Source organism: Diceros bicornis, chromosome 30, assembly GCF_020826845.1.
Source record: "Diceros bicornis minor isolate mBicDic1 chromosome 30, mDicBic1.mat.cur, whole genome shotgun sequence".
Classification (NCBI taxonomy): Eukaryota; Metazoa; Chordata; class Mammalia; order Perissodactyla; family Rhinocerotidae; genus Diceros; species Diceros bicornis.
In genome coordinates this window covers 13224036-13250566 of record NC_080769.1, presented here as the reverse complement: position 1 = coordinate 13250566, position 26531 = coordinate 13224036, and the positions used below count along the sequence as shown (strand labels likewise).

The window sequence follows — 26531 nt, the reverse complement described above, 5'->3', positions numbered from 1 at the left end:
CTGACGCCAGCTCCCGGGAACAAAAGAAGGACGCCCCCAGGACCCCCCAGTTCTGCCCCAGCTTTGATCGCCGCGCGTCAGGTGTCGATTGGGACACACCGGAGGCTCCTCGGGGTGGGGGGCCCGGCCGCCGACCCCCCTCCGGGCCCCTCGGGGAGGAAAAGTTGTCCATTGTGACTTAGTTGCGCTGAGCTCAGCGCTCGGGGTTTCAGCACCACGAACAGATGCCGCCGCCGGAGCGCGGCCGGCCGCGCGCCCCCGCCCCCCTCCGCCCCTCCCCCGCCCCCGCCCCTCCCCGCACACGCGCCCCCCTCCCCGCTCACGCGCCCCCACCCCTCCCCCGCCCCCCTCCCCGCACTTGCGCCCCTCCCCTCCCCCCCGCCCCCTCCCCGCACACGCGCCCCCCCGCCCCCTCCCCGCACACGCGCCCCCGCCCCCTCCCCGCACACGCGCCCCCGCCCCTCCCCCGCCCCCCTCCCCGCACACGCGCTCCCGCCCTCTCCCGCGCTCCCGCCCTCTCCCGCGCTCCCGCCCTCCCCCGCGCCGCCCCCCGAGCCGAGAACTTTGAGCGGCGCAGCCAATGGCGCTCTCGGGGCTCCGAGGCGGGCGGGATCGCCGGCGCCCGCCCCGCGGCCCCCTCCCCTCCCCGCGCCCGCCCCGCGGGCCCGCCGGCCGTCGATCGCGCTTCCTTCGGAATGCCGGCCGCCGTGAGCACCAAACTTGGGCAGCGCCCGCCCCGCCCCGCCCGCGGAGCAGGTCCCCTTCCTGCTCCCCAGCTCCGGGCCGGGCGGCCGGATCCGGTGCCCCCTCCACGGAGGAATTCTCGGAGCGGGGGAGACGAGATTGGCGGGGGTGGCGGCGACCCTGGAGAGGAGAACTGGGAGGCCGGGTGTCCTCGTCGAGTCTTTCAAGTTGAAAAGTGGTGGGAGGGGGAGTGCGGGAGAGGAGGGGGCCGGGGTTGCGGAAGGAAAGATGGCTGTTCCCGCGGGCCCGCGCCTGGCCGGGGCGCCTGCCTGGACTCGCGTTGACCCCTCTCTGGCGGTGCCGCGGCCCCTCCCCGGCCGCGCGCGGCCCCGGCCAGGAGTGGAAGCTTCCATTCCCGCCGCAGGGGGCCCGGCGCGCGGCCCCGGCCAGGAGTGGAAGCTTCCATTCCCGCCGCAGGGGGCCCGGCGCGCGCGCCCCGGCCAGGAGTGGAAGCTTCCATTCCCGCCGCAGGGGGGCCCGGCGCGCGGCCCCGGCGAAGTCGGGGAGTTCGCGGGGGGAGGGGTCCAGGCCCGGCGTTACCGTTTTGATTGCTTTGATGCCATTTTTGGAGGGGGAGGGGTTGGAAGACCCTTCTCCGCTGAGCACAAAGGTGTTTAATCACTGTGTAGAATCAAATCAGATACTTTCTTTAAAAAAAAAAAAAAACCCACCACCACATCTGGTACAGTGTGATAGCTGAGGGTTACTAAGCCCTTTTTTCACTGGGTAAAACGGCAAGTTGTTGCCTCTTATGCTCGGAGTAGAAGATTTAAAAGAGAGAGAGCAAATCCAATAATCCAGCAGCTTTTATTGCAACAATGTCTATGTGTGCTTCCACGTAGCAGTAGTTTTGCTGTTTGTAGTGGCTTTCCGGAGCTTAGGTTTGATCATTTCTTCTGTATTGTAGCAACTATTTCAAGGCTATTTAAATTTTTATGATGATAGTAAATGAGTAGCTATTTATTATCTGTCAGGCTGGAATTTAGATGAGGCTGAGAAACATTTGAAAATCCTGTTTGAAGGCTGCGGTCCAGCTCCGCGAAGGAGCTGTCCGACTTCAGGCTGCCTTTGCCTTTAATTTGAACTCGGGGAAGGATGCTTGCGAATGGAATGTACCTCCATCTTTTTGTGTGTGTGTGTGTGTGTGTTTAAAAAGAAAGAAAGAAAACAGCGAAAACTTTTGTTCTCCGGCCTTTTAAAAATGTTTCTTTTAAATGACTAAAAATAACATCTGGTAAACAGCCAGGGTTTGGCCTGGCCGTCAGAACTTGTGTTTGTAACTGGAAGTGTGTTGTTTTTCCTTTTCCCTTTGTGGCATTTTATGTAACAAGGGCTCATAAAAGAGGGAGTGGAGGGGGCTGAGGCTGTGTGCAGCATGCTAATAAAGCTGCCTTGTCTCTCCCAAGCTCGGCGGTGAAATCTTTCAGAGGTCACCTATGAAATGAGTTGGGTAGACTTAACATTTAGTCGTCTCTCTCTCCTTGGGAGAGTCTGGTGGTGATTGGCAGCTTGCCGGGGAAAGGTGGATGAGCAAGCTCTTGGAGGTGATTCTGGGCTGCACCCAGGGTCTTGAAGAGGAGCCGTGGGGCTCTGCTTGGTCACGCCAGAACCTGCCCAGGAGAAGCTGAAATGTGGGAGCAGATATGAAAAAGCCAGTATTTCAGAGTTTGTTCTTAACTCAACATAAAATTAAAGGTGGTGTTCATTTATAGATATGCTCGGGGAGAAACTCATACCATCTCCACCTCCGGAGATGTGTGCTTTTGTGCCGCTCCCACTTGGAATATGGGACATAAAGGTTAAGTTTCAATTGAAAGTGCACATGTGGATGATGAACTGGATAGTAAAATGAATGGATGACCCCATTATCCACGTCTGTTAGAAATACAGGAGCAGCCGAGTAATATCTTTTGGTGCCCAGCCATCAGTTTCCCATTCATGCCCTTGGCACTGGAATTTTTTCAGTTACTTCTGGAAACATGGGCAGGCGTTTAAAGATGTTTATCGAGGACTCCTATAAGTAAATAGATTGTTGATCAGAAGTAGAGAGAGACAAATTCTGTAGAACTCCCCAGTGTTTCTCCTACCATTGGTGGACTAGGGGATAGACGGGAAACCAGCTTCCATAGGACCTGGCTGTTTGAAAACGGAGTTCATATTTTTCCTTAAAAAAAAAAAAAAAAGGAGGTGTGGGGGAGGTGGTCAGAGGTGAGTTGTGGCCAGCCTGGAGTGGCCGGGCTGCATCCCCAGGTGTGGCCTCGCCTGGCTGCTGGGTTGTGATTCCAGCGGGGCACAGACTCTGCGTCTTTAACGAGGTATGATGTGTGAAGACTCCATTAGTTGCTCCAGTGGCTTTATGCCGTGAATTTGCAGCACATGCAGAGAGGCAGTAACATTTTTATCTAAATTGTCAAGCAACAAGCAGTTCTGTGTAAATAACAGACCCATCATAAATAGTGGGTTTTTTTCCCTCCCTCTTTGGAGTTCTTAGCACAACATCTAGATGTTGTGTGTAGTGGACATCCCCAGACCTGAAGTTCACACAAGTTCAGATTCACCATAGAGTGAGAAGACCCTTCTGTGTGAACTGCGGTCCCTGCTGGTGTGGCCGATAGAGAGAGACCCCAGAGGTGAACTTGGGGCCTTGAGCACTGCTTGACCCATTGATTTGATGAACTCGGGATTCCGAGGGGCTGTCCTCAAGTGCGGCAATAAAAATATGTCTTTTTGAAAGATATTATGTATGTGGCATGCACCCGGGTGCTGAATCATGTCTTCACCGTGATTCACTAGCCATGTTGGACACCAGAGGGATTCCACCTTGGAAATCTCCACCAGTTACTTCTAGAAATGGGGTGGATTTATTCCGAAAGCTCTGCAGTTCTTCGTGGTCCTTTAGTAAAAGGATGTTCCATTTTCTGAGCATTATTTCCAAGTCTGCTCTCATATAGGAGGGTGAATTTTAATCTTCCTGACCTAGAGTTTGAGCTCTCATTCTTAAAACAGCATCGTTACATGTTAAAGAGAAAACTGAAGCTCCACGTTTCATGTTCTGAGGGAGAGAGCAGGGGACTGAGACAGCAGGGGCCCAGGCCTGACTTCACCACTGCCACCTGTGTGGCCTTGACCCCTGACTCCCCCTCGCACAGCAAAGTCTCCCGGGCCCATGGTTTTATCTGAGCCTGTTCCCAGAGCTCCTCTTCCCCATCCTTCTACCACTCTGTTCCCTTCCACCGTCATCTCTTAGTTGGACGATTGCAGTACCCCCCTCACTGCATCCACTTTAAAAAAAATTAGCTTTATTGAGATATAATTCACATATCATATAATTCACCCATTTAAAGTGTACAATTAGATGGTTTTTCGTATGTTCACAGATATTTGCAACCATCACCACCGTCAATTTTAGAACATTTTCATCTCTTCAAAAAGAAACTCTGGCTGTTACTTGCCCCCCCTCCCCAAGCCCTAAGCAACTACCAATCTACTCTCTGTCCCTATAGAGTTGCCTGTTCTGGGCTTTCGTATGAACGGAATCATACAATCTGTGGTCTTCTGTGACTCCCTTCTTTCACTGAGCATAATGTTTCAAGGCTCGTCACAGTTGTAGCATGTGTCACTACCTCATTCGTTCTTATGTCTGAGTAATATTCTATTGTATGAATTGACCACATTTTGTTTATCCATTCCCCAGTTGATGGACATTTGGGTTGTTTCCGCCTTTTGGCTATTGTGAATAGCATACTGTGTCTTAAATAGTAAGTGTCTTAAAACCTGCACATGATCACGGCACCCCCTGGCTCGAGACCTTCCAGTGGTGCTCCATTGCTCTGGGGATGAAGCCTGGGGGCCCTCAGAACCTGCAGGGATGGCCCTGCCCACATGCTCGTCCTCTGCATGGGGCACCCTCCACCTCACTCCTGTACCCGCTAGTGCTGCTTAGTTGCTTTCCAGCAGCTCTTCTGGCACCTCGAGCATTTTCCTCGATCGTCTGATTTGACCTTTTCATGTCTGCTCTCTGTGCGAGACTATAAGCTGCATGCAGGGTGGGGGCTGTGTCTGCTTTACCCCCTCCCCTTATGTTCTCGAGCAGGGCTTCCTAGGGGCTGAATGCATATTTGTTGAACCAGTGGATGACTTCGTAAAGAGATGGGTGTGAGGAGTAGCAGTCATGTAGTTAATGGTCCTAGTAGAGTCCCCAGCCTGTAGTAGGCATGCTATAAATGGTAGATCTTAGGGGCTGGCCCCGTGGCACAGCGGTTAAGTACGTGCGCTCTGCTGCTGGCGGCCCGAGTTCGGATCCCGGGCGCGCACTGATGCACTGCTTGTCAGGCCATGCTGTGGCGGCGTCCCATATAAAGTGGAGGGAGATGGGCACGGATGTTAGCCCAGGGCCGGTCTTCCTCAGCAAAAAGAGGAGGATTGGCATGGATGTTAGCTCAGGGCTGATCTCCCTCACAAAAAGAAAAAATAAAATCACATGTTCAAAATGAGTGGACATAGGTGGATAAGACCAGCAGCTCCCTGCCTTGGAAACCTCAGAAAAGAGTGAGGCATAGAGAGAACCATGTTTCAAGGAAATTCCAGAAAAGTTCTGTGAAAATCGTGCTGTGGGAACACCTGCATCGTTTCTGGCCTGGAGATCAAGGACAGGTTCCTGGAGGAGGTCAGGAGGGGTCCTCAAGGACGCCTGGGGTTGTAGATGGGAGGAGCTGGTGGCCAGTCCTGCTAAGGGATAATGGCCTGAGAGCTCCTGCAGGGGCTGGTGAGTTTGCTGGCAGTAGAACCGTGAGAGAGAGGAGGAGAGAGACAGCAGAGAAGGCGAGCTGGGGCAGAGCAGGGAAGGCATCAGAGGCCGGGATGCAGGGCCTGGATTTTATGCCGTAGCCTCCGGAATGGCCAGGGACTTTCAAGGCCCAGGTCAGGAAGGTATGGGAACAAGGCTGAGGGCAGATGAGAAGGGAGGGAGTGAAGGAGGCCTGAGTCCCCTCCTGCTTGGCCCGGCCATATGAGCTCCTTAGATGTTTGTCACCTACGTGGGGAAGCTCTTGCAGGGACGACAGGGCCCACGCATGACATGGGAGAGGAGGCTGGGAGGCTGCTGGACCCGTAGCCCTGGGTGACCAGAACGTAACAGGCTGGAGAGCGGGGAACCACACGGTGCCCTCCTCCTCCTCTCTTCACCAGAGCTTCGTGGAGCTGAGAAATTAATGGGGGACACTCCTGAATGTAACTGAGTGGACAACTCTGCTCAGTTGGTTTAAGGGAAAAAAGTGTGTGTGTATACATATACACGTGTTTATATTTTTCAGTTACATTTTCATTATTGATTTTATTTTGACTATAAAGTGTACAATAATAAATAGTAAGTATGTTGGTATATACCAATAAGTATATATAAAGTCTGTGTAGTATATATAAAATCAGTTAATAATTTGTCCAAAATTGTGTTACTAAAATAAGAGGATTTGTTTTTGAAGTAAGAAAAATAATTACCATTCTCCTGCTAAAGTAAAATCTTAACTGAGGAAGGTGGTGATCGATATTTTCTATTATTTCTATAACATTTAGGAGATAAGAATTCTACTTTTAAAAAAGTTTTTATTGTAAAAGCAACACATGCTTGTTGGGAAAAAAATTCACAGTACAGATTTGAAAGTCGTAAAACTTAAGCCCCTTTCTTCCTGCCCATTCTCGCTTGTGGACGAGAGCAGGGCTGGTTTTCAGGTGTGTTCGTCAGATATGTTCTGTGCACACACAAACATCTGTGACACAGATAAACGTGCCTAGTGGATGCGTTGAGCGTGCTGTTCCTAAACTTGCTTTTTACACTTGACATTGTTTTGTGGGCATCTTTTGGGAACAACTCAATTAATTCCACAAACATTTAACGCGCTCCTGCCAGGTGCTGGGGATGTGGAGGTGATGGGGGTGCTGTGTAATAGTGACGTCTCGTTTTATAAAGCTTTACACTTATGAAATGCTTTCACTTGGTCTCTGCTTACAAACATCTTCATATATGGTTGGGGAGGCAGGTAACGTGTCCCGTGGGGCCCAGCGAGGTGTCTGCATGAGACGTTAAGCCACCAGGTCCCCTGGGCAGCAGATGGGGAGATGTGCTCTGGTGGGGCGTGTGGGGAGCGCTCCGAGGAGGTGACATTTGCACCTGTAGGGAAGCGTAGAGACAAGTCTTACACTCAGAGTCTTGGCTGTCTGCAGCACCATGCTCTTCAACCGGTCTGTCCCACTCCTCCGACGCACACTTTTTTATTTGACTGTCAGGATAGTCTCATGACTTGGGTCAGGCTGGGCAGATGAGTCTTCCCTGCGGGACAGATCAGAGAAGGGCCACTTCCCAAGGTCAGACAGCTTGGGACCGCCGAGAGGGTGCCTCTCTTTCAGCCCCTGCCTTGTCTCCAGCTGGCCCCTGCGTGTCGAGTTCACATAATGTACTGCAAGAGCAAAGGCCCTCAAGTCAGGACACCAGGCTTCCATCCCAGCTCCCCTAGCTCGCTGAGCCTCGGGCGGGTCATTCTCCCTCCTTGAGCTCCCTGTCCTGTCTGTAAAGTGGGACTAGTAATTAGACCTCTCTCACCGGGTTATTGAGATGAAATCAGGTAATAGGTGTGAAAGTGCATCTTAACTACAGAGCGAAGGGGTTGATTTGAAGAGAAGGGGTTTGAAGGGGTTGATTTGTGGTCAGTGCACCTGTGACCACAGGCGACCCTGCCGAGCCCTGCCCTGCGCCCGGGGGAGCTGGGAGCCTTTGCACTGTTGCTCCTCCTGTGTCGGGCCTTCTTTTCCGAGAGAGAGGGCGGCCTGTTGCTTTGTCCCTCCTGGTAGAGGTTGGCGGAGACTATGCCGTCTTCTCCAGCCAGTCCAAGGAGTTCGCTTTGATATTTCAGCCTCTGAAAACACCTGCTGTCAGAACTCTACAATTGATTTCAATTAACTCGGAATGTTTTCAATGAGGTAACTGATAATAACTTTGGTAATCCCACGATGCCTCATTAGAGCTCTGGGCCACGACGATTAGCCTCTGATTTAGCAAGTTTTTCCTCCAATGCCTTTGTCTGCTCAGGAACCAAATCCTGGGCTCGCTGCTGCCTTGATTTCACTTGTGGGAACCAGTGCTAACTGTGGCCGCTGCCTGGCCTGCCCACCCGCTGAAGCGTGCCGCTGGGCTGGAGGAGGAGGCTTTCCTCTTCCGCACTGGGGCTCTCGCCAGGGAGCAGTGTTTTGGGCACGCTCTGGTCCCACGCTGGGGGCTTAAGGAGGCCCCTTTGGGGGTGTCTGTGGGCGCTGCCTCCGAGGCCCTTGCCCCAGACACAGAGGGACTTTGGAGAAGAGGCAGGTGCCCAGAGGAAGGTGCAGTGTGGCCACACCATTCGTCTTCCCGACTCTGTTTGGAATTCAGTGTTTAAGGAAATAGGAGTCTGGATTCGATTTTCCTTCCAGAAGAGGGCTGCTAAGAAGGCTTTTAACTTTTGTCTCCGAGAGGCATGTGAGAAAGAGCTTAAGCGTGGGCTTTAAAACTGGGCAGACTGAGCTCTAAGCCCAGCTCCATCCTTCAAGAAGGGCCGGTCCACGTTCAGTGGCTGTAAGCTGGGAATGACGGTGCACCGCACATCAGAGAACGGAGTGCAGGCGGGTGGCAAGTGCCCAAGAAATGGCGTGAAAGAGGTGCTGGGAGGATTAGATGAGATGGTGTCTTAGGTTCTGTGTCCATAGTAAGTGCTCAGCAAGTGGGACTGGGACGTCATCTTCTGGTCCTCCAGGAGTCACAGCTTTCCCATCTGATGCTAACCCTGAGGCAGGCCCCCTTCTAGTGCTCTCTGTGGACCAACTCATTCACTGTTCACTCAGCCCTTTGGGGAAGGCCTGCTCTTAATTTCCATTTTATTCAGGAGGAGGCGGAAGCCCAGAGAGGTTGACTCTTGCTGACGTCACACAGCTGGCGAGAGGAGGAGCTGGGATCCGGTTCTGGGACCTTGTGGCTTCATGATCTTAACTCCTCCGCTGGAGGGTGTGGGAGAGACGACAACACTTTGTGCCACAAATATGAAAAGTTTGGTGTGTCTTGTAACTCCAGGGCGTGCGTTCAGATAACAGTAAAGGGAGTTAGTGCGAGAGGTGACCGCCACCGGCGAATTAGCCAGTCCGTGATGAGTGGAAATTTTACTCTGCGGTAAAAGGTCCCAGAACTCTGGAGGGAGCCTGGTCTGCATCCAGTCTCTGTGTCTCCCAGGAGGCTGCCTGCTGGCTGGGACCAGGGTGGCGCGTGTGTGGCGGGCCAGGACCAGGGAGGGGTCCCTGCAGCGTGGAAGCCGAGCCAGGGCCAGTCGGGAGGGTTGGACGGACCCAAAGCGGCTTCTCCTCCCGCCCCTCCTCCCGAGGCCCCCTCAGCCCCTCCTGGGCCTGAGCCCCTCTGGCTCTGCTGCCCTGTGTTTCTTATTATTATTCCTGTTATTATTTTACACTTTAAGGCATCTTCTTATTTGGAAATGGCCTCTGTTCTCCAAAGGAACAAATATGCCTCCTTAAGGTTTCTTGTTGGCAGTTACTTATTGTTGGGTGGTGGCGGTTGCAGAGCGTGGTGAGAAGCTGCGATGTGGCTTTGTTGTGGTGATGACCTCTGACTGCGGGCCGCGGGCGGCCGGGCGGGCTCAGGTGGGCTGCGCTTTACACATACATACATATATGTATTTTTATTTTATTTATTGATTTTTTTGCTTGGCACCTGTGTTGATCTTACTAAAACACAGCAGAAAGAAGTACGTCCATGGGGGATTTTAATTTTTTGTCCCAGGGTGAGTGGGTCTTCAGCCCCCAAGTAAGATTAGAGAGCGGGTTGGCTGGGTCCTTATCTCAGAGCAGGGATGATGCTGCCTCCCAAGCGAGGTTGTCCTGAGGATTAATGAGGACGCGTGTGTCCCGAGTTGGCGGGCTAGTGGTTAAGATCCCGTGCTCTCACTGCTGCGGCCCAGGTTCGTGTCCCACCCAGGGAACCATACCCCCTGTCTGTTGGTTGTCGTACTGTGGCGGCTGTGTGTTGCTGTGATGCTGAAAGCTACGCCACCAGGATTTCAAATACCAGCGGGGTCACCCGTGGTGGACAGGTGTCAGCGGAGCTTCCAGACTAGGCAGACTAGGAAGAAGGACCTGGCCACCTGCTTCCAAAAAGACTGGCCGTGAAAACCCCATGAATAGCAGTGGAGCGTTGTCTGGTAGAGCTCCGGAAGGTGAGAGGACGGTGCAGAAACCCAGGCAGGGTTCTGCTCTGCTGTCCACAGGGTCACTAGGAGTCGGAATCCACTCAGCGGCTCTAACAACGTGTCCCAAGTGCCAGTTGGAATTCCCGACAGGCAGCAGGGCAGTTGAATTCGAGGAGAGCTGTATCAATATTACTTTACTAACAGCAATGTGAGAAGGAGAAAGCTGGTGGTGCCCCAAAGATGTTATTGCCATGGAGAAGTAGGCTGGCAAGTGTGGCTTTTTGTCGGGGCAGAAACCTCTGGGTTGCTTTTTGTCTCCATAAACTGGCGTGTCCACAGCTGGGATTGGGTCTTAAACTTGGGATTCAGTGGAAATTGAGAGCACAGATGCCCCAGACGTGGCCTGATGGCTTCAGCATAGGATGTGAGAGCCAGGGCACCTCTGCCTACCCCCAGTCTTACATGTGGGAAGCTCAGGCCCTAGGTGGGGGTGGCATCCAGAAATCAGAAGTGGCCCTGGGGACCCTGGTCTTCCTGACCACCACACTGCAGCCACACAAGAAGCCTGTTTTTGTTTAAGCAATTAAATTCTATTCACTGGAGTTTTCTCTCGAAAGCTGCTTGCCCAAGAGGGCATCCCCTGTGTGAGATGTGCTGGGGTCCTGCACAAGATGTCCTTGTGACAACAGGGCCACCAAGAAAGGACCCTGGGGCAGACACCCTAGTGGTTTTCAGGACGGGTGTTAAACTTTCAGAGCAGGTGACTTCCGATTTGCACAGGTGAGGGACAGGCAGCTTTGGCAGGGCACAGCACATTCCACAACTGTCCATTTTATGAAACTTACCGAATCAGATTGACAGCAGATCTCCAGGTGCAGGTAAACTTCAGAAGGAGTACCTGTAGGGGCTGTTTGTCACTCAGCCCACTGTGCACATTTCTGCTTTCAGAGTCTCACTTCAGGGTAGAGTCACCCCCAAAATAGAAAAGGGGCTGAAAGATGGTCTTGGGGGGGCATTTTTAGGGGAAATAATGACTTCTTTTTGATCTCTTGAGTGGAGGCAGCAGAAAGTTACTTGACATGGCAGATGGGGGTCTGCTGGGGCCTCCCTGGGGGATGCCAGCAGGCTGTCCATGGGTGATGCTGTAATCAATTCGAGGAGAGGCTTTTTGCCCCAGGAAAGAGAAGGCAGAGATGGGGCAGGAGAGAGGGGAAGAGAGGGAGCTGTGTTTCTCTTTGATGTCATTCAGGCGGAAAGCCAATCTGCACATGTAAATGAACTTGAAAATGCAATTAAAAATATATACATATTGGAGACTGTGATCCAGGATTTAATGTGAGATGCAGGTTACAAATGACAAGCAGCCTTGTCTTTAATCAGCGATACCAGCTCCTCTCTGTGATTAAGGTGTCCCGGTGGTGATAAACGCACCACGGATAGACGCCGGAATTATTTCTTAAACTATGGTTTGATAGCCCCACTGACTGCAGACTTTGCTTTGCCCACGTCACCAACGTCCTTCTGCCAGCTGCCACTGCTGAGGGGACACGTGCTTAAGAAGGTCCTTCCAAGGGCTTGGCAGGAGAAGTGACAAAACAGTTACCCGTGTCATCGTGGACAGAGATCAAAGGGGGGCTGGACATTGTTACGGCCACAAGCACTGGGAACTGGGCAGAAGTGGGTGCCTTGCAGGGAGGTCGCAAGGAACCAGAGGTGGCCGGTGTCTTAAAGCAGGAGCTAGGACGTGGGGGACCGGGATATTCAGCATAGGGGTCTGGAAGGGAACAGGGCGGCAGAGCTCTCTGTGTCTCAAGTCGCTTTGCATATTCTCGGGGTGTGCCCACCGGCCTGGACAGCTTGAGTGTGTCCAGAAGAGGGCGCTCAGCGGTGAGAACACTGGCAGTCACCACTCATTAGAGAATGATGTTCAGCACCTGCCTACTATGTGCCATCGCTGTGCTGGGCGCTGGGGACACAGCGGTGGATGGAATAGGCCCTGGAGATGTGCTCACCGTCTCAGAGGGGGAGACAGGTCATAGAGGAGAAACATAATAAATGAATTATGGAGTAGGTTAGGAGGTGACGAGTGCTCTGGCAGTAAGTAGAGCCCGGTAAGAAGTGTGTGTATGTGTGTGTGTGTGTGTGTGTGTGTGTAGGGCAGGTGGCTATTTTAAATAGGGTGGTCGACAGGGGCCTCATTGAGAAGGCAGCATTGGAGCAAAGGCCTGCAGAAGTTGGAGGAGTGAGCCCTGTAGCTCTCTGCAGAAAGAGTGTTCTAGGCAGAGGGAACAGCCCATGCAAAGGCCCTAAGGTGGGATGTGCCTGCTGTTTCCAATGGAGGCCGGTGTGGCTGGGAGTGAGTGAGTGACAGGTGAATGTGAGGAAGGAGATCAGAGAGCTGGGGGGACGGGATGGGGGCTGTCTTCTCCAGCATGACTGACCCCTGCCTTTAAATCGCCGACTGGCTGTAATGTATTTTGACTAGAAACTGGAAGTCACCAGAAGGCCGATTTCAGCTCCAAGTCGGGAGGAATTCCCTGAGAGCAAGAGCTGTTCGGGGATAGAATTGGTTGTTCTGGGGCTGGCCCGGTGGTGCAGCGGTTAAGTGCGCGTGCTCAGCTGCGGCGGCCCAGGGTTCACTGGTTCGGATCCCAGGCGCGCACTGACACACTGCTTGTCAAGCCATGCTGTGTCGGCGTCCCATATAAAGTGGAGAAAGATGGGCATGGGTGCTAGCCCAGAGCCAGTCTTCCTCAGCAAAAAGAGAGGAGGATTGGCAGATGTTAGCACAGGGCTGATCTTCCTCACAAAATAAATAAATAAATAAATAAAATTAAAACTTCTCAAAAAAAAAAAGAAAAGAATTGGTTGTTCTGAGACCTCTGTCTGCCAAACCACCCCCTAATCAGCAAAAGGGGAAGCAGCAGTTGGGGGGGAGACCAGGCTGGTCCTCCCTATGCTGAGACCCTGGAGTTCAGAAATGCGGAGACTCATCAAGGATCCCGTACTGCCTCGTTACAGTCTGTGATGCTCTAACATAGAATCACAAACTCCGATGCTGCGGGGCCTGCAGGGCCGGCCCGCTGAGAGACGGAGCCCCACAGCGGGGCAGCAGGCCCAGCACCACCCTTGTCATCACGTGTCGGGGGCCCTGGGCAACTTGCTCCTTTGACTTTTCAAGAGAAGCCAGAAACCCATGCTAGTGTGAAATCTCCTGAAGTTTCCATGTGGGCTGTGCATTAATGCTTTTTCTAAATTCTGCTGGCCTAGGGAACACTCCTGCAGGCCGGGTCACTCCTGTCTCCTCCGGGGCCCGTCCTCTGATCCCCCTTCCCAGGTCCATCCCCCGTGCCCTCCACACCTGGCTGCCCCCTCTGCATCGTCCAGGCCCAGCTGGGGCGGGCAGTTGCCCTGACCTCGCCCACAGGGACTGGCGTCCCTCCTCCCAGCTTGCGCCCCTTCCCAGTTCCATCACGCTGGGTTGTAATCTGTTAATTTCCTGCCTCCTTCACCTCTGTGTCCCGCACTCACCATCTCGTGTGGTGCCCCATACAGAGCGCCAGATGCAGAGCTACGGGGTGGGTAGCTGATGGTGAGCCCTGAGATCGGCGATTCTGCCGTCCTAGAGACCTCGGCCGCCTCTTAGGGGAAAGTCACTCACACGGCTAGAGGCCCATGAGGTTCTTGAAGAGCCTTCGTCTCTCATTTAGATAAGTAAGTGGAACTCAAATGTATTTCTGTAAATGAAACGGTCCCACAGCCACTCCCGCCCCCGCCCAAGTCGATGCCTTGTTGAAGCTGTTTTATTAACGAGTTCTGCTGAGTGGGCTTCAATGGGGGTCGCCACTGTCATGTTGTGGATCTAATTATAAACACGAGGGACGGTACCAAATAAGCAGGCTTTAGAGGGAGAAGAGTCTGGCAGCTTGGTTTAAAGTGTCCTTTAATGAACTTCTTTGGCACTTGTATCTTAGCAACACATTTTATTACATCCTGGTGCAGCTGGACTCGCGCACAGTAATTTATCCCCCCCAGCTCCCCGCTCTGTCTCTCTTTGGTGAGTGGAGGGAGGAATGTACCGACCCGCTCTCCCAAGGCTGCGTTCGCATCCCTTCTGCTTTGTTTAGTTGATGAAAAAGGCAGACACGGGGTTGGGAGCGGGGACTTTGCCAGTGCAGAGGGCACTGTGGCCCTGGCCTGAGAGGAGGGCGGCCCTCCTGAGGCTGGGCTGCCACGAGTTGGGCTGCCGGCACTGCGAGCTGCCTTGCACATGTGCTGATTCTCTCCCCAGCGCTCCCTGGCTTTGGGTATTTTTATCTGGACTTCTTTCCTGTAATGACACTAATTTGGATGCAGTGGAAGTGGGGACGTTTGCAAATCTTTCATTGCAGTCAACAGCCTGTAAGTGGGGGTGGGGGAGTGTTCTAGATGAAGTGGACGTGGGGAGAGGGCAGTAGAGGAGAGGAAAGAGGGCCGGGGCACTGGGCTGAGGTGGCCTTCCAGCCTGGCTCTGCTGCTCATGAGCTCAGGGACCTCGGTCAGTTACTCACCTTCCCTGAGCCTTAGCTCTCGTCTGCTGTGTAAGTTTCCTGTGGCTGCTGTTAACAGGTCACTGCAAACTGGGCAGCTTGAAGCAACAGAAATGTACTCTCTCACTGTTCGGAGGCTGGAAGTCTGAAATCAAGGTGTGGGCAGGGCTGCGTTCCCTCCAGGGGCTCCAGGGGAGGATCCTGCCTGCCTCTTCCAGCTTCCCGTGGCCCCAGGCATCCCTTGGTTTGTGGCCACATCACTCCAGTCTCTGCCCCTGTCTTCACACGGCTGTCTTCCCTCTGCCTGTCTCTTCTTATAAGGACCCCAGTCATTGGATTTAGGGCCCACCCTAATCCAGTATGATCTCAACTAATTACATCTGCAAAGACCCAATTTCCAAATAAGGTCACATTCTGAGTTTTCAGATGGATGTGAGTTTTGGAGGGACACTGTTCAGCCGCCTCCACCTGTCAGTTGACGCTAGTCACGCCTGCCTTGGGGTATGGTTGGGGGTCGGATGCTCGATGCTGACCCAGCGCCAGGCGCACCTCCGGCTCCATCGGTGTCTGCCTTCCTGCCCCTTCCCTGCCGCCGAGAGCTGAGACGGAGGAACTGCTAAATCTGGGCTCCGTCGTGAGCAGGGCAGCCGTACTTTCTGAACATACTACCTGGCAGTTGGTCTGAATATTTGAAATCAGGACCACTCCGGAAGATCTGGGGTGCCTCATTTATTGAATTTGATGTTAATTTGCATATGCAGTTTTGAAAACCAGTCGCCGATGGTTTCATCCTGGTTGGTTGTCATTCAGGAGCCGGGAGAGGGTGCTTTAGAACAAATAGACAGCAAGTAGGAATGTGCACCTGCTGGGCAGCCTGCAGCTTCTGTTTACCCTGCAGGAAGATGAAGAACCTCTAGGCTGGAAGTCGAGGCCCACTCTTACTGGCTGCCACCTCCCAGAAGATTCATGACTTTGCACAAGTTGCTCATCTCCAGGGGCCTCAATTTTCACATCTGTAAAATGGCTATAATGAAAGACCCTGCCTCTGCAGCCTGCAACGGGAATTAAATGCCTTCTGTGGAAGCACATTTGTAAACTGCAGGTTGCTCTGTGTGTGTGTTGTTTTAGAATTGCTGTCCAGTGGCTATGGCCTGTCCTCCTGGCTGACCAGGAGGCTGGAGTCCGTGCTTAAGTCTCAGGAGCCACATCCTCTCTGGGCTGCTGTAGACTCTTGTGGATGAGAGGATGGAGCCTGCACTTCCTGGTGACAGGTGAGAGTGAGCCGGGGCCCCCACTGCCTTCACTTCCAACAGTAACTTCGAGTCCTACTCCTGTCCCCATTTACAGAGGAGGACACTGAGGCTCACAGGGGTCAGTTACTTGTCCACAGGCTTAGCTCTGGTGCTGAAATGTGAACCTGGTTACCCTGGGTCCCAAGCCCCTGCACTGTGTGTGTGTCAGACTGGCCGCCAGCAGAGACGGAACCCCCAGCCTGCCCAGACAGCTAGTCCCTGCCAGCCCCAGCTGGCACGTGTCTGTGGCGTTTGCGGTTCACCCAGGTCCTCCCTGTGCCTGATGCCGTGCAGCCCTCAGCGTCTCAGGGAGTGGTGGGGGGTGCTGCAGGTGTCCCCATGGGACTGAGTGTGAGGAAACAGAATACCTGCCACGTCCCCAGGGCCCTGCTGGCTAAGTCTTTGATCTTTCTGTGTCAGTTTCTGCATCTGTAAAATGGGAACGAGACTCTGCTGTCTACTTCACAAGGTAATTACGAGGGGGTGTCCGGCCTGTGGGCTTGGAGAGCTGCGCAGTGGGCGACAGGGATCAAGTGAGTGGCCAGGCGGGGGTCCAGAGAGACTGCCCACGGGGCCAGGGTCAGTTCACCCTCTTCCTCCTTCCCCACCCCCACCATGTTAACCACTTATTTTGCACCTTCTGTGTGCCCAGTTACACGCATGTGTGGGCCCTGATAACCCTTGGAGCAGAGCTAGGATCCCTGCTGCCGGAACAGGAAGCGGGGCCCGGAGCTCTTGAGTAGGAGGTGGGGGCTCACAGCGCAGAGCCTGGCTCAGACGGAGCTGGGTTTGAACCCTGGCTCTGCCTCTCACGTCCACATTCAGAGGTTCAGTTCGTCGTGTGCAGAACACGCCTGACAGCGACTCCTGTCTCCTGGGAGGGCTCCGAGGTTCAGTGGGATGACGTGCTGGGTAACCGCCCGCTGTGTCGGTGCCGGCGGCAGAGCAGGACCGGAGGGCAGAGCTGGTAGGAGGGTCGCGGGGCTGCTGTCCCTCCCGCTCCCGGAACGCGGGCTGGGGCTCCGGTCAGGCAGCCCTCAGACCGCCCGGAGAGGCTCACTCCGAGGGGCGCCCCGGCCTGCGCTTAGAGCGGCCTCTCTCCTTTGGTGGGAGCCTTATCCTGCCGCCAGCTCCTGCCACCTGCAGCCACAAAGAAGCAAAGGAAGAGCGCGGCCCTGCGTCAGCGTTCTCGTCCTGTTATGGCTTGACCCCTGCTCATTACCGCACATGGAGTTGAAAAGTCCTGAGGGCTAGAAGGTGTCCGTGGCCAGCTGGTGGATAAACAGAACCCAGAATCCTCCTCACGAAGTGGGTGGGGAAGGGGCTGTGTATGCTTTGTGCTCTGGCGGGAAGACCCGCGAGATTCCCCGCAGTTCACGGCCGCCCTGTGGGGAGTGGGCTTTTCTCCAAGTAGCGTCTTGAATGCCGTGATGTACTGGTCAGCTTTGCTGTGGTAACAAACAGGCTCTGTGCTCGCCACGTGCCTTCCCGTCGGGGCCTTCAGACCTCGGGCTGTGGCCTCTGTGGCTCTTGCTCCCTTTCCTTTGGCCAGAGCAGGTCACGTTGCCACGCCTGACAGCAGAGAGGCCCTGAGGGTACATATCACAGGGCGGGGATGGCATCCCCCCAAGTTGTGTAGCTGGTCAACAGACAAGCCGCCTGCCCTGGTGGCCCCTTTGCACACGCACTTCCCGTTACCCCTGTGAAGTCCTGGAGCCGAGGCCGCGAGGCGGCAGGAGGAGCTGGACGCGGGTGGCCTCTGGGTGGACGCAGCTGGGTCCACGTCCTCCCTCTACAAGCTCTTTGTCCCATGGGAGCCTTTCCCACCTTGTTCCCTGTGCCCCAGTTGTGGCGGGGTCCCCTGCTCCTCAGATGCCCAGCCCTCCCCACTCCAGGCCTGTGTGCTCTCCCAGCTCCCAAGTTGGGCTCGCCCATCGGCTTGGGGTTTAACCGTCCGTCCTTCAGGTCACACCTCCCTGACACCCCACGGCCCTGGGCCCCTGTTTTGTGCCCTCGGTACCTGACTGCTCTGGTAGTTACTGTTGAGTGGGGGCTGCGTGAGGTGGGGCCGGGCCCACCCCTCACCCTTCCCTGATAACTATCCCGGCTCGCCGGCTCTCGGCACACATGGGAACTGGACAGGCTGGCCTGGCCTGCGGGGGACACGGCTGCATGTCGTTTGTAATGGAGTCCTTTTCCTCTGGGGCTGGGAGCATTTCAAGTGGCTTTTTCATCGATGGCTCCCGTTTAGATGCACGGTAAATATTTGTTGGGAGACCAGTTGGTCATTCGGCCAGTATTCATGGAGTGACGGGCGTATGCTGGGCGCTGGGCGCCTGTGGCCGAGGCTTGTGAGGGGCCTGCGAGGTGCAGAAGAGGAGGTGGCCCGGATTTACCATCATCGTCACCATCATTATTGTCAATAAAAGTCATCTTCACCCCCCAGAGGTGCTTGTAGGTCCTCTGAACCCCACCCCCTCCCTGCCTGTTCACCTGGTCTGTGCCATGTGGCAGACCTGGGGGATGTGGATGTGAAGACACAGCCTGAGGGTGAGAATGAGAGAGAGAACCGAGAGCCATCAGCAGCCGCGTCCCCTCATGGGCGCTCTGGTGGGAGCCTCTGGGTGACGGTGGCAGCTCCAGAGAGGGAGCACCTAGGTCCCTCTGGGAAGCAGTATGATGTGATTTCCTCATTTTACAGATGAGGAAACTGAGGGTAGAGAGACTGAGCGACCTGCCCAAGGCCCACAGCCCGTGTGGGGCCGCACCAGGATTCCAGAAGCATCTGCTTGACTCCAGGAGGCACTGTTATCCCCACTTTACAAATGAAGAAACTGAGGCCCTGAGAGGTCAAGTAACTTTCCCAAGGCACCCAGCTCCTGAGTGGCGGCACTCAGATCCCCACCAGGTCTCTTGACTCCAAAGCTTTCCCTTTCCCCCCGGGTGCGCTGGCTCCCAGGGACCCTGGAAAGTCCCCGCGGCCAGGGGAAGCAAGAACTTGCTGCGCAGTCCTGATCTTGCTTGGCTGGTGTGCTCTGGTGTTTGTACTGCCCTCTCTCCTCCTGATGCCCCCTCCCCTCCGAGTTCACAGCCAAGATGCACTCCTGAAGGACCCACCCCTCACGTGATAGCCACTGTCTCGGTATTCACTACGTGTGTGCAGTTTGAGGGAAAAACGAGGAGCTGGACTGGTGAGGCTTTGGTTTTGGGTCCGAGTCTGGGGCTTGCTCTGACTTTCCGGGCGCCCTCTGGTCCATTTTGAGGGATTGGACGAGACCCGAGGGGAAGCCCGGACCTCGGCCCGTGCGGCAGGTGGGCGATCGCCCGAGAGCTTGGAGACACCGTCAGACACGCTGTGTCTGCTCAGGGTCGGGCAGGCCAGAGGCCGGGGTTTCCTCAGATGCGGGTTCTCGGCCGAGAGGACCCGGTTCCGGGGCCTGTGGGCCGAGCCGGCCGTTGAGTTTCCTCACCGGCTGTGAGGTCCTCCTCAGCACGAGCACCAGCCATGCTTGGAATGGCCTCGGTCGCAGGACTGAGCCATGAGCTCGGCTCTACTGCAGGGTCTCAATTCCTTCTTTTATAAATTTTTATTTTAATCGTATTTTTATGCAATACACATGCATAAAGTTTACCCCCTTAACCATTTTTAGGGCTCTGAGAATGTGCCCTTGTTCGGCCCTGTCCCCACTGTCCTCCCCACCAGTTCCTTCCGGAGCATTCCTTCTGTCCCGGCATGCACAGCAGTGGTGTCCTTACCTGCAGTGTGGCTTCCGGTGGCTGTCCAGACGCTTGCAGAATTCCCGCCTGGAAGGGGCGTTAATGGTGCTTCCTAAGACCGCAGAGGAAGGGAGTGACGCGAGCTAAATTTTGGCTTAACCTACAGAACTTCCTAAGAGTCAGGTATGCGTGGAGAGAACCGACTGCCCCAGAGGTCACGAGCTCCATCGCTTGACCTGGTCGAGAGCGAGGGACGCTGGTGAAGAGGTGTTCGTGTGAGACCAGGCCCAGCGGGCTCCCCACCCCCCGACTAGGAGCCGGGCCTTTACCACTGCCAAGCAGTCCCTCTTGTTACCCCGCCAACAGCTTCATTTAGAAACCCGTTTCTTAAGTTACTCAGTTGACAGGTTTACTAAGTGCTTTTTTGGAGGATACCAAAGAAAGTGAAGATGAGAGTCCTTGGCAACCCCTTTCCCCTCTACACCCAGCTGACCCCCTTGGCCAGCACAGAAGAACCAGTGAGGGCGGCCACTGTCACCTCCTGTGTCCCCAAGTGAGTCCTCCTGCTTACGTGCCTGGATGAGGCCAGCAGAGCTAAGAGTCAGGCCTGGTCGGGAGGCCAAATTTCAGGGTCCCTGAGGCTCTGTAGGGAACTGCCCCTTCGTGGGTTTCCTGATCCCCCGTCCCCGGTGGAGAGGGCAGCAGCCATCTCTACCCACCTGGACGCCAGGCCCCCAGCCCATTCTCAGCTTCTTCTTGGTCTCTCCCATGGCTGTGGCTGTAGGAGCCTCCGCCGCCTTCTCCAAGGGGAGGGACTGCCCCCTCCCCAAAGAAGGTCATGGGGACATAATGAGATGTGACTGGACCCTCTGTGGGAAGTTTTCCTCTGTCATCTTTGTCGTTTTATGTTCTGTTCATTTCACGTCACCAAAGAATGAACCAGTCGCACACAGTAGGTTTTCAGACGCCGGAATCCCTTCCCCTTTCACGTGTGTCGAGCGCCTGTGACGCACCAGGTTGCCAGGTCTGGGAAGTGATCAGACTGCTTTTTCTTTTACCCGTTTCAGAGAATTTTTGTAAAATGCATGTCAGGCTTTTTTGCCTTCTCGGCTTAGCCCTTTCTGTGCACCAAGGCTGAAATTCTGAGTGTTGATGCTGGAATTGTGCCCTGGCCCGGAACACAGCCCAGCTGCATTTCTCCGGACAGTGTGGTGAGGCCGTCCCCGCCAGTCATGGGCGGGACCCTCGTGACAGCCCTGAGGGGTGGGCAGGCCGGGCTCTGAATCCCAATTCAGGCCCCACGTTGGCCGTCGCAGCTTTCCTACGGAGGCATACGAGCTCGCCCCCGATGGTCAGTTAGTGGACTTGGCCTGTTTTCTTCTTGTCAACACAGCATAGATTTATTAAATAATATTGATTAGAATTTTATATTATGGTAAAATATACATAACGTAAAATCTACCACCTTAAGAGTATAATTCAGTGAGGTTAAGTCCATTCACAGTGTTGTGCAACTGTCACCACCATCCACCCCAAACTGAAACTCTCCCCATTAAACACAGCTCCCATCCCCCTCCCCCAGCCCCTGGTGACCACCGTTCTACTTTCTGTCTCTCTGACTCCTCTCGGGACCTTGTGTAAGTGGAATCCTACAGTATTTGTCCTTTTCTGTCTGACTGCTTTCACTTAGCATAATGTCCTCAAGGTGCATCTGTGTTGTAGCATGTGTCAGTGCTTCGTTCCTTTTTAAGGCTAAATGGTACTCCATTGTATGGGTAGACCACCTTTTGTTTATCCACTCATCAGTCGATGGACATTGGAGTTGTTTCCACCTTTTCGCTATTGTGAGTCATGCTGCTCTGAGTGTGGGTGTACAGGTATCTGAGTCCCTCCTTTCCGTTATTTTGGGAGCAATACCCAGAACTGGAATTGCTGGATTGGACTTTTGCTTTTCATCCTGGACAAACCCACGGCAGAGAGGATAGGCCTCAAGGGTTGCCTGGGTCATCTGTGGGGAGCTAGTCTAGGGGTGGCCACCTTCCATCAAGCCTGCGTCCTGTGACCCAGGGATCCATAGTTTTGACATCACCACCTTCTAGGGAACTTGCGTGTCTCCTGGCTGGCTTCCCTGGCCTCTGGCAGATCTCCGCCCTGGGGACATGGGCATGGGTGGAAGTGGCCACCAGCAGAAGCGTCCATGAAGCCTGTTGGCTCTTCAGTGTGCACTTTACGAAGGGGCGTGGACGTGTTCTAAAGGATTTCTCCCACTAGAGATGTGTGTTGACATTAAAAATGTAGCCCGGTTGTGGTGGTTTGTGCAGACTTTATATTATGTGATTTTTTTCCTTTTTTTTCTCTTATGATGATTAGCCAATGCAGGTGTGGGACCGAGTCCCCCGAGTCTTCTTGTTCATTAACAACAGCTAACATTTGTGCAGCAGTGTTTCGGTGTATCAGGCACTGCCACGTACCTTAACCCCTTGGAACGTCACATTTTACAGGTGGAAAAGCCGAGGTCTGAGGGCTGGTGGGCCTCATCCGAGGCACCGTGAGAAAAACCCAGAGGTCGAGGGCCGAGTGGAGTTGGGAGGCCGCTTCTGAGAGCCTTTATTACCTGCTCCCATGCCACAGCTGCATCTCACTCACTCCTCGAGCCAGGGGTTTGGGAAAGGCATTATTGAAAGGTTCCCCAAAGTCTGCTAATTAAGTGGTTCTTTAACTGTGATGCTACTGCTAACTTCAACAATGGAGTCTTTTCCTAGTTTGCAGAAATGTGCAACTTGTAGCAATCGACAGAACTTTTTCAGTTAAATTCTTTTTCTGGCATTAATAATTCTTAAACTTTCAGTATTTGGGCTCTAGCAGAGGACAGAATGTCATAAGGAGCAGACAAAAATTCGCAGACAAAAATTTACAGTTCGTCAACGATTATTTGGAAGACGAGGGAGGACTTCTGAGAGTGGCCTTGTTTCTTATTTTTGCACGTGGATAAGTGCAGTTATATTTTCCATAGTCAAGTTTTTCCTTGATTGTATCATGGGATTGAATTCGTCAGTAGTTTATGGTGTTCTGCAACAATGCCTCTAGGATCTGCTTCCTGGGTAAGTTTGACAAATGCCTACTGAATCCTCCAGGAATTCCCGCTTCATCATTCCCACTGGTTGAGTCCTTTTTCTGACAGGGAACTCACTACCTCCAAAGCAAGTCCATCCCAGGCCTGGACAACTGATCTTAGAGTGGCCCACCTTATTTTGAGGTCCGTCAGTTCCCATCCTTCCATTCATCTCTCTACCCACTGGGGGAGACCTTTATGATGCATGGACCACTAGATGATGGAGTACGTGTGTGAGTTTTGGGGGGGAGGTCCAAATTAAGAATTAATTAAGAATTAAGAACTAACCGTAAGCCTCAATGCCTGCCCTCAAGGAGCTCCTCATCACCATGGGGAGCAGTTATATAGCAGCCTGGGGACAGCCGTGATGACCAGAGATGGCAGCCATCAGTGCTGCAGGAGGTCAGAGCACAGGGTGGTTCTTGCTGTAAACCCTGACCCTGCACAGCTCTCCATGTGACCTTGAGCATGTTATTGACTATCCTTAAGCCTCCATTTGCTCACCTGTGAGGGGAGATAATGCAAGCACTTGCCTCGTAGAACTGGGAGTATGAGGTAGAATGATGGCCGTTAGGAGCCTGGCACAGGGCCTGGCGCACGGCGAGGGCTCAGGAGAAGTGAGTTCTCATTGTGTCTTGAGACCAGGCCATTTTCTTCCAGCGATGAGCTTCCCAGACATCCATCTCCCGGGTGGCCCGCTGGCCTCAGCTCTCACCTCTGCCCCCAGCTCACCACAATCATCTGGCTAATTTCACCTCCTAAATATTTCCCTCACTTTTTCCTGCCTCAGCTACTCCAGTTCCCACTCAGCAGCTCTTGCTTGGAATATTCTAGCAGCCTCCTAACTGCTCTTTCTGCCTCCAGTGTCTGTCTTCCATGCTGTTACCAAGGTTGTTTTTTAAAGTTTATCCCTTACTTTAATTCTCTGTGCTTAAAAACTGTCTCCCACTCCCCGCTGCCCACAGCAGTACCTTCCAGCTCTTCCTTAGGCTCAGATAGAGCTGCTCTGCTTCAAGCTGGGGTTGGGGCCTGGAGCCCACCATGCAGACTGCCCTCAGGCCCGACTCCAGAACACCGGCAAGTGGGAGACACCTGGGCCTGCAGGGGACACAGTCTGGAAGCCAGGGACTTGAGGAAGAAGATTCAAAAAATTCTTTGTAATGGATAGACAGGGCCTTTCATTTTCTGGCCACAGGTCACTTCTTCAGCCTCATCTCCTGACATGAAACTATTGACCATTTTGCAGACAGACTAGATGCCTGTGGGTCACTGAGCCTTCTTCACTCAGGGCAGCTCTCCTGGCTGGGCGCCCTTTTCTCTTTAACAAGGTCCTGTGCATTCCCCAAGACCCAGATCATCTCCTTACCCTCAAGAAACGCATCTCTGGATTCGTCTGGATTGGATCATAGTGGTGGTAGTGATGGTGGTGGTGGTGGTGGTAAGGATGGTGGTGATGATAGTGGTAAAGGTGATGGTGAGGATGTTGATACTGGTGATGATGATGGTGACAAAGGTGATTGGTGATGGTGAGAATGGTGATGTGGTAATACTGGTCATGGTGATGATACTGGTGACGATAAAGGTGATGGTGATGATGGTGATGGTGATAATGATGACGTCAGTGATGACGATGGCAAGTACCACTTATTGACTACTTTCTACGGTATGTGTGTTTTCTAAGTTATGTTACTAACTATCACAACACCTCTCCACTCCCACTACGGCCTGGAGGAAACAGACGTACCAGGAGCTAGCACCTGTCAGTCATGGCTTTGCTACTTTGTGGCAGATCAGACTCCTCAGTAACAAGGAGATAATGAAGGGTGTTACCTGTCTGCCTCTTGGGTGCACACAGTTACGTTTTAATTAGTGAACTGTGGGCGTGGGTGTGCCTTAGAAACTGCAAATGTGCTGGAAATGTTTTTGCTGTTACCTTGTGTCCCTGAAGACAAGATGCTTGTGTGTGTGTGTCAAGGAAAAGCAAAAAGCTTTAAAAGTTCTAAAGTCACTGAGGTTGACACCCAAGCAGCAGAGTCCCTTGTGCACCTAGGATGCCCTCCTGGGAACCCCGTACACAGTTAATAACAAGATGATGTAAAACAGAAAATGTTTCCAACATTACTTTGAAAGACTGTGAAGCTCAGACAGTATCTTCCTGGGCAAGTAGATCTTGTGTTGCAGTTATTTTTGTGACATCTGCTCTCACTGAGTAGGTATGGAAACCCCAGGTCAGCTCCTTGGAAGTTGTCTGTTCTTCTTCGGGTCTGAGCCTGCAGTTCTGTTGGCTGCCAGCAGGTCACACTGAGGTTCTGGAAGGAAATCACAGGAATAGAAAAGAATACACAATTTTTCTTGAAAATTAAAACTTTAAATGGAAAAGAACAAGATAAACAATCCTGCCACCCTACAAATGGAATTGATAAATTATGGAGCAAGATTTAAGTACAAATCAGCATACATGTCAAGTACTTTCATTGACATAATTGCTACTTATCATACTTAATGTGTATTTTTTAACTCTCAGGTGGCCCTTTACTTTCAACTACAGTGTTTGCAGGCTTTGCAAAGACTCAGGCCCTGACTGGACCTTCGCTCAGCGTCCCCCAGAGCCTGCCTCTTGCCCGTCTGCATCTGAATCTCCCGGGAGCTCCATTTGCCAGCAGGTGCCTGGTGCCGCCCCATACTTGCGGAATGAGAAGCTCCACCACTGGGCCCAGGAGTGTGTGTGACATGCTCCCCACAAGATCCTGGAGCCCTTGAAGTGTGAGAACCAGGGCTCTGGGTCAGGATGACCCTTTCCCTGGCCGCCTGAGAAAAGGGAAAGGTGTGGACAGCATGATTCTTCAGCGTTTATTGGATCTTTTCCTCTTTTGTGATGATGATGGTGGTGGTTATCGTGGTGATAGAGATGATGGTGGTGATGATGGTGATTATTGTGATATTGATGATGGTGATGATGATGGTAGTGGTGATGATGGTGATTATTGTGATGTTGATGATGGTGGTGGTGGTGATGTTGGTGATGATAGTGATTATTGTGATATTGATGATGGTAATGATGATGGTGGTGGTGATGGTGATTATTGTGATAATGGTGATGATGATTATGGTGGTGGTGGTGATTTTTGTAAGGATGGTGGTGGCAATGGTTGTCATACCTTGCTAACTTCAGGGAAAGATTGAGGAGATTGGGGTGTGGAAGAGGGGCCCAGCTCCAGGTCCTCAGATTACTCACCTCACACACTTGGGTAAGGTGTGGAAACGTTCTGAACCTCATTTTCCTCACCTGCAAAATGGAAGTACTAATATCTCCATAAGCTATAAGACCTGTGCAAATATTGGTGGTTTTATTATTAAAACTCAGAACTACATTCGATTTTAATTAAGTCTTATGTAAAGGGATAAAAGGGGAAAGAGGGCTAACCGTTCGTCAGTAGTCTGTGATGTTAGACTGTTTTCACTTATATTTTATGACATTGGTATTTAGACGTTTCTGTTTGTCTGCTTTGGTCTTGCTAAGTTGAATTTTAAAGCGTATTTCTTCAAAAATTTTTTTAGAAACAGAAAGTGCAAAAGATAATCTGACAGGCCTCCTTACCTGCCCTGTGGTGGGGTGTTCAGGAATAGGCCTGGGTCCGGTGTCCCACGCCCCGGCTGGTCCAGGCTTGTCTGCTGATGTCTGGGTGGCCCCTCCTCAGTCTTTGCTGCAGTTTCCACGCAGGGGCCCTTGACACTCCTGTGCTGCCGGTGAGCCCCCTGAGCCAGGTGGCCTGGACGGCTGGACCTCCCTGAGAGCCACCAGCCCAGGCTGACAGGCGAAAGGAGCCCAGCTCTTTTTCCCATTTTAGGTTATTGAATACATTTCTCCCCGATTTTGCCTTTGCTTAATGCAGATCAGATGTTATCTTGTCTACTGGAGCAG

At 53.1% G+C, this 26531-nt stretch overlaps 1 protein-coding gene across 1 annotated transcript in view; it reads left to right on the top strand.

The window, feature by feature from the left end:
* LOC131394234 (collagen alpha-1(I) chain-like) overlaps positions 1-25386 on the top strand; it is a 32251-nt gene extending 6865 nt beyond the window's left edge. Inside the window, exon 5 of the mRNA XM_058525452.1 lies at positions 25134-25386. Coding sequence (XP_058381435.1) covers positions 25134-25369 — 236 coding nt within the window. The 3' untranslated portion in view covers positions 25370-25386. The remainder of the gene's footprint in view (positions 1-25133) is intronic.
* The last annotated feature ends 1145 nt before the right edge of the window (positions 25387-26531 follow it).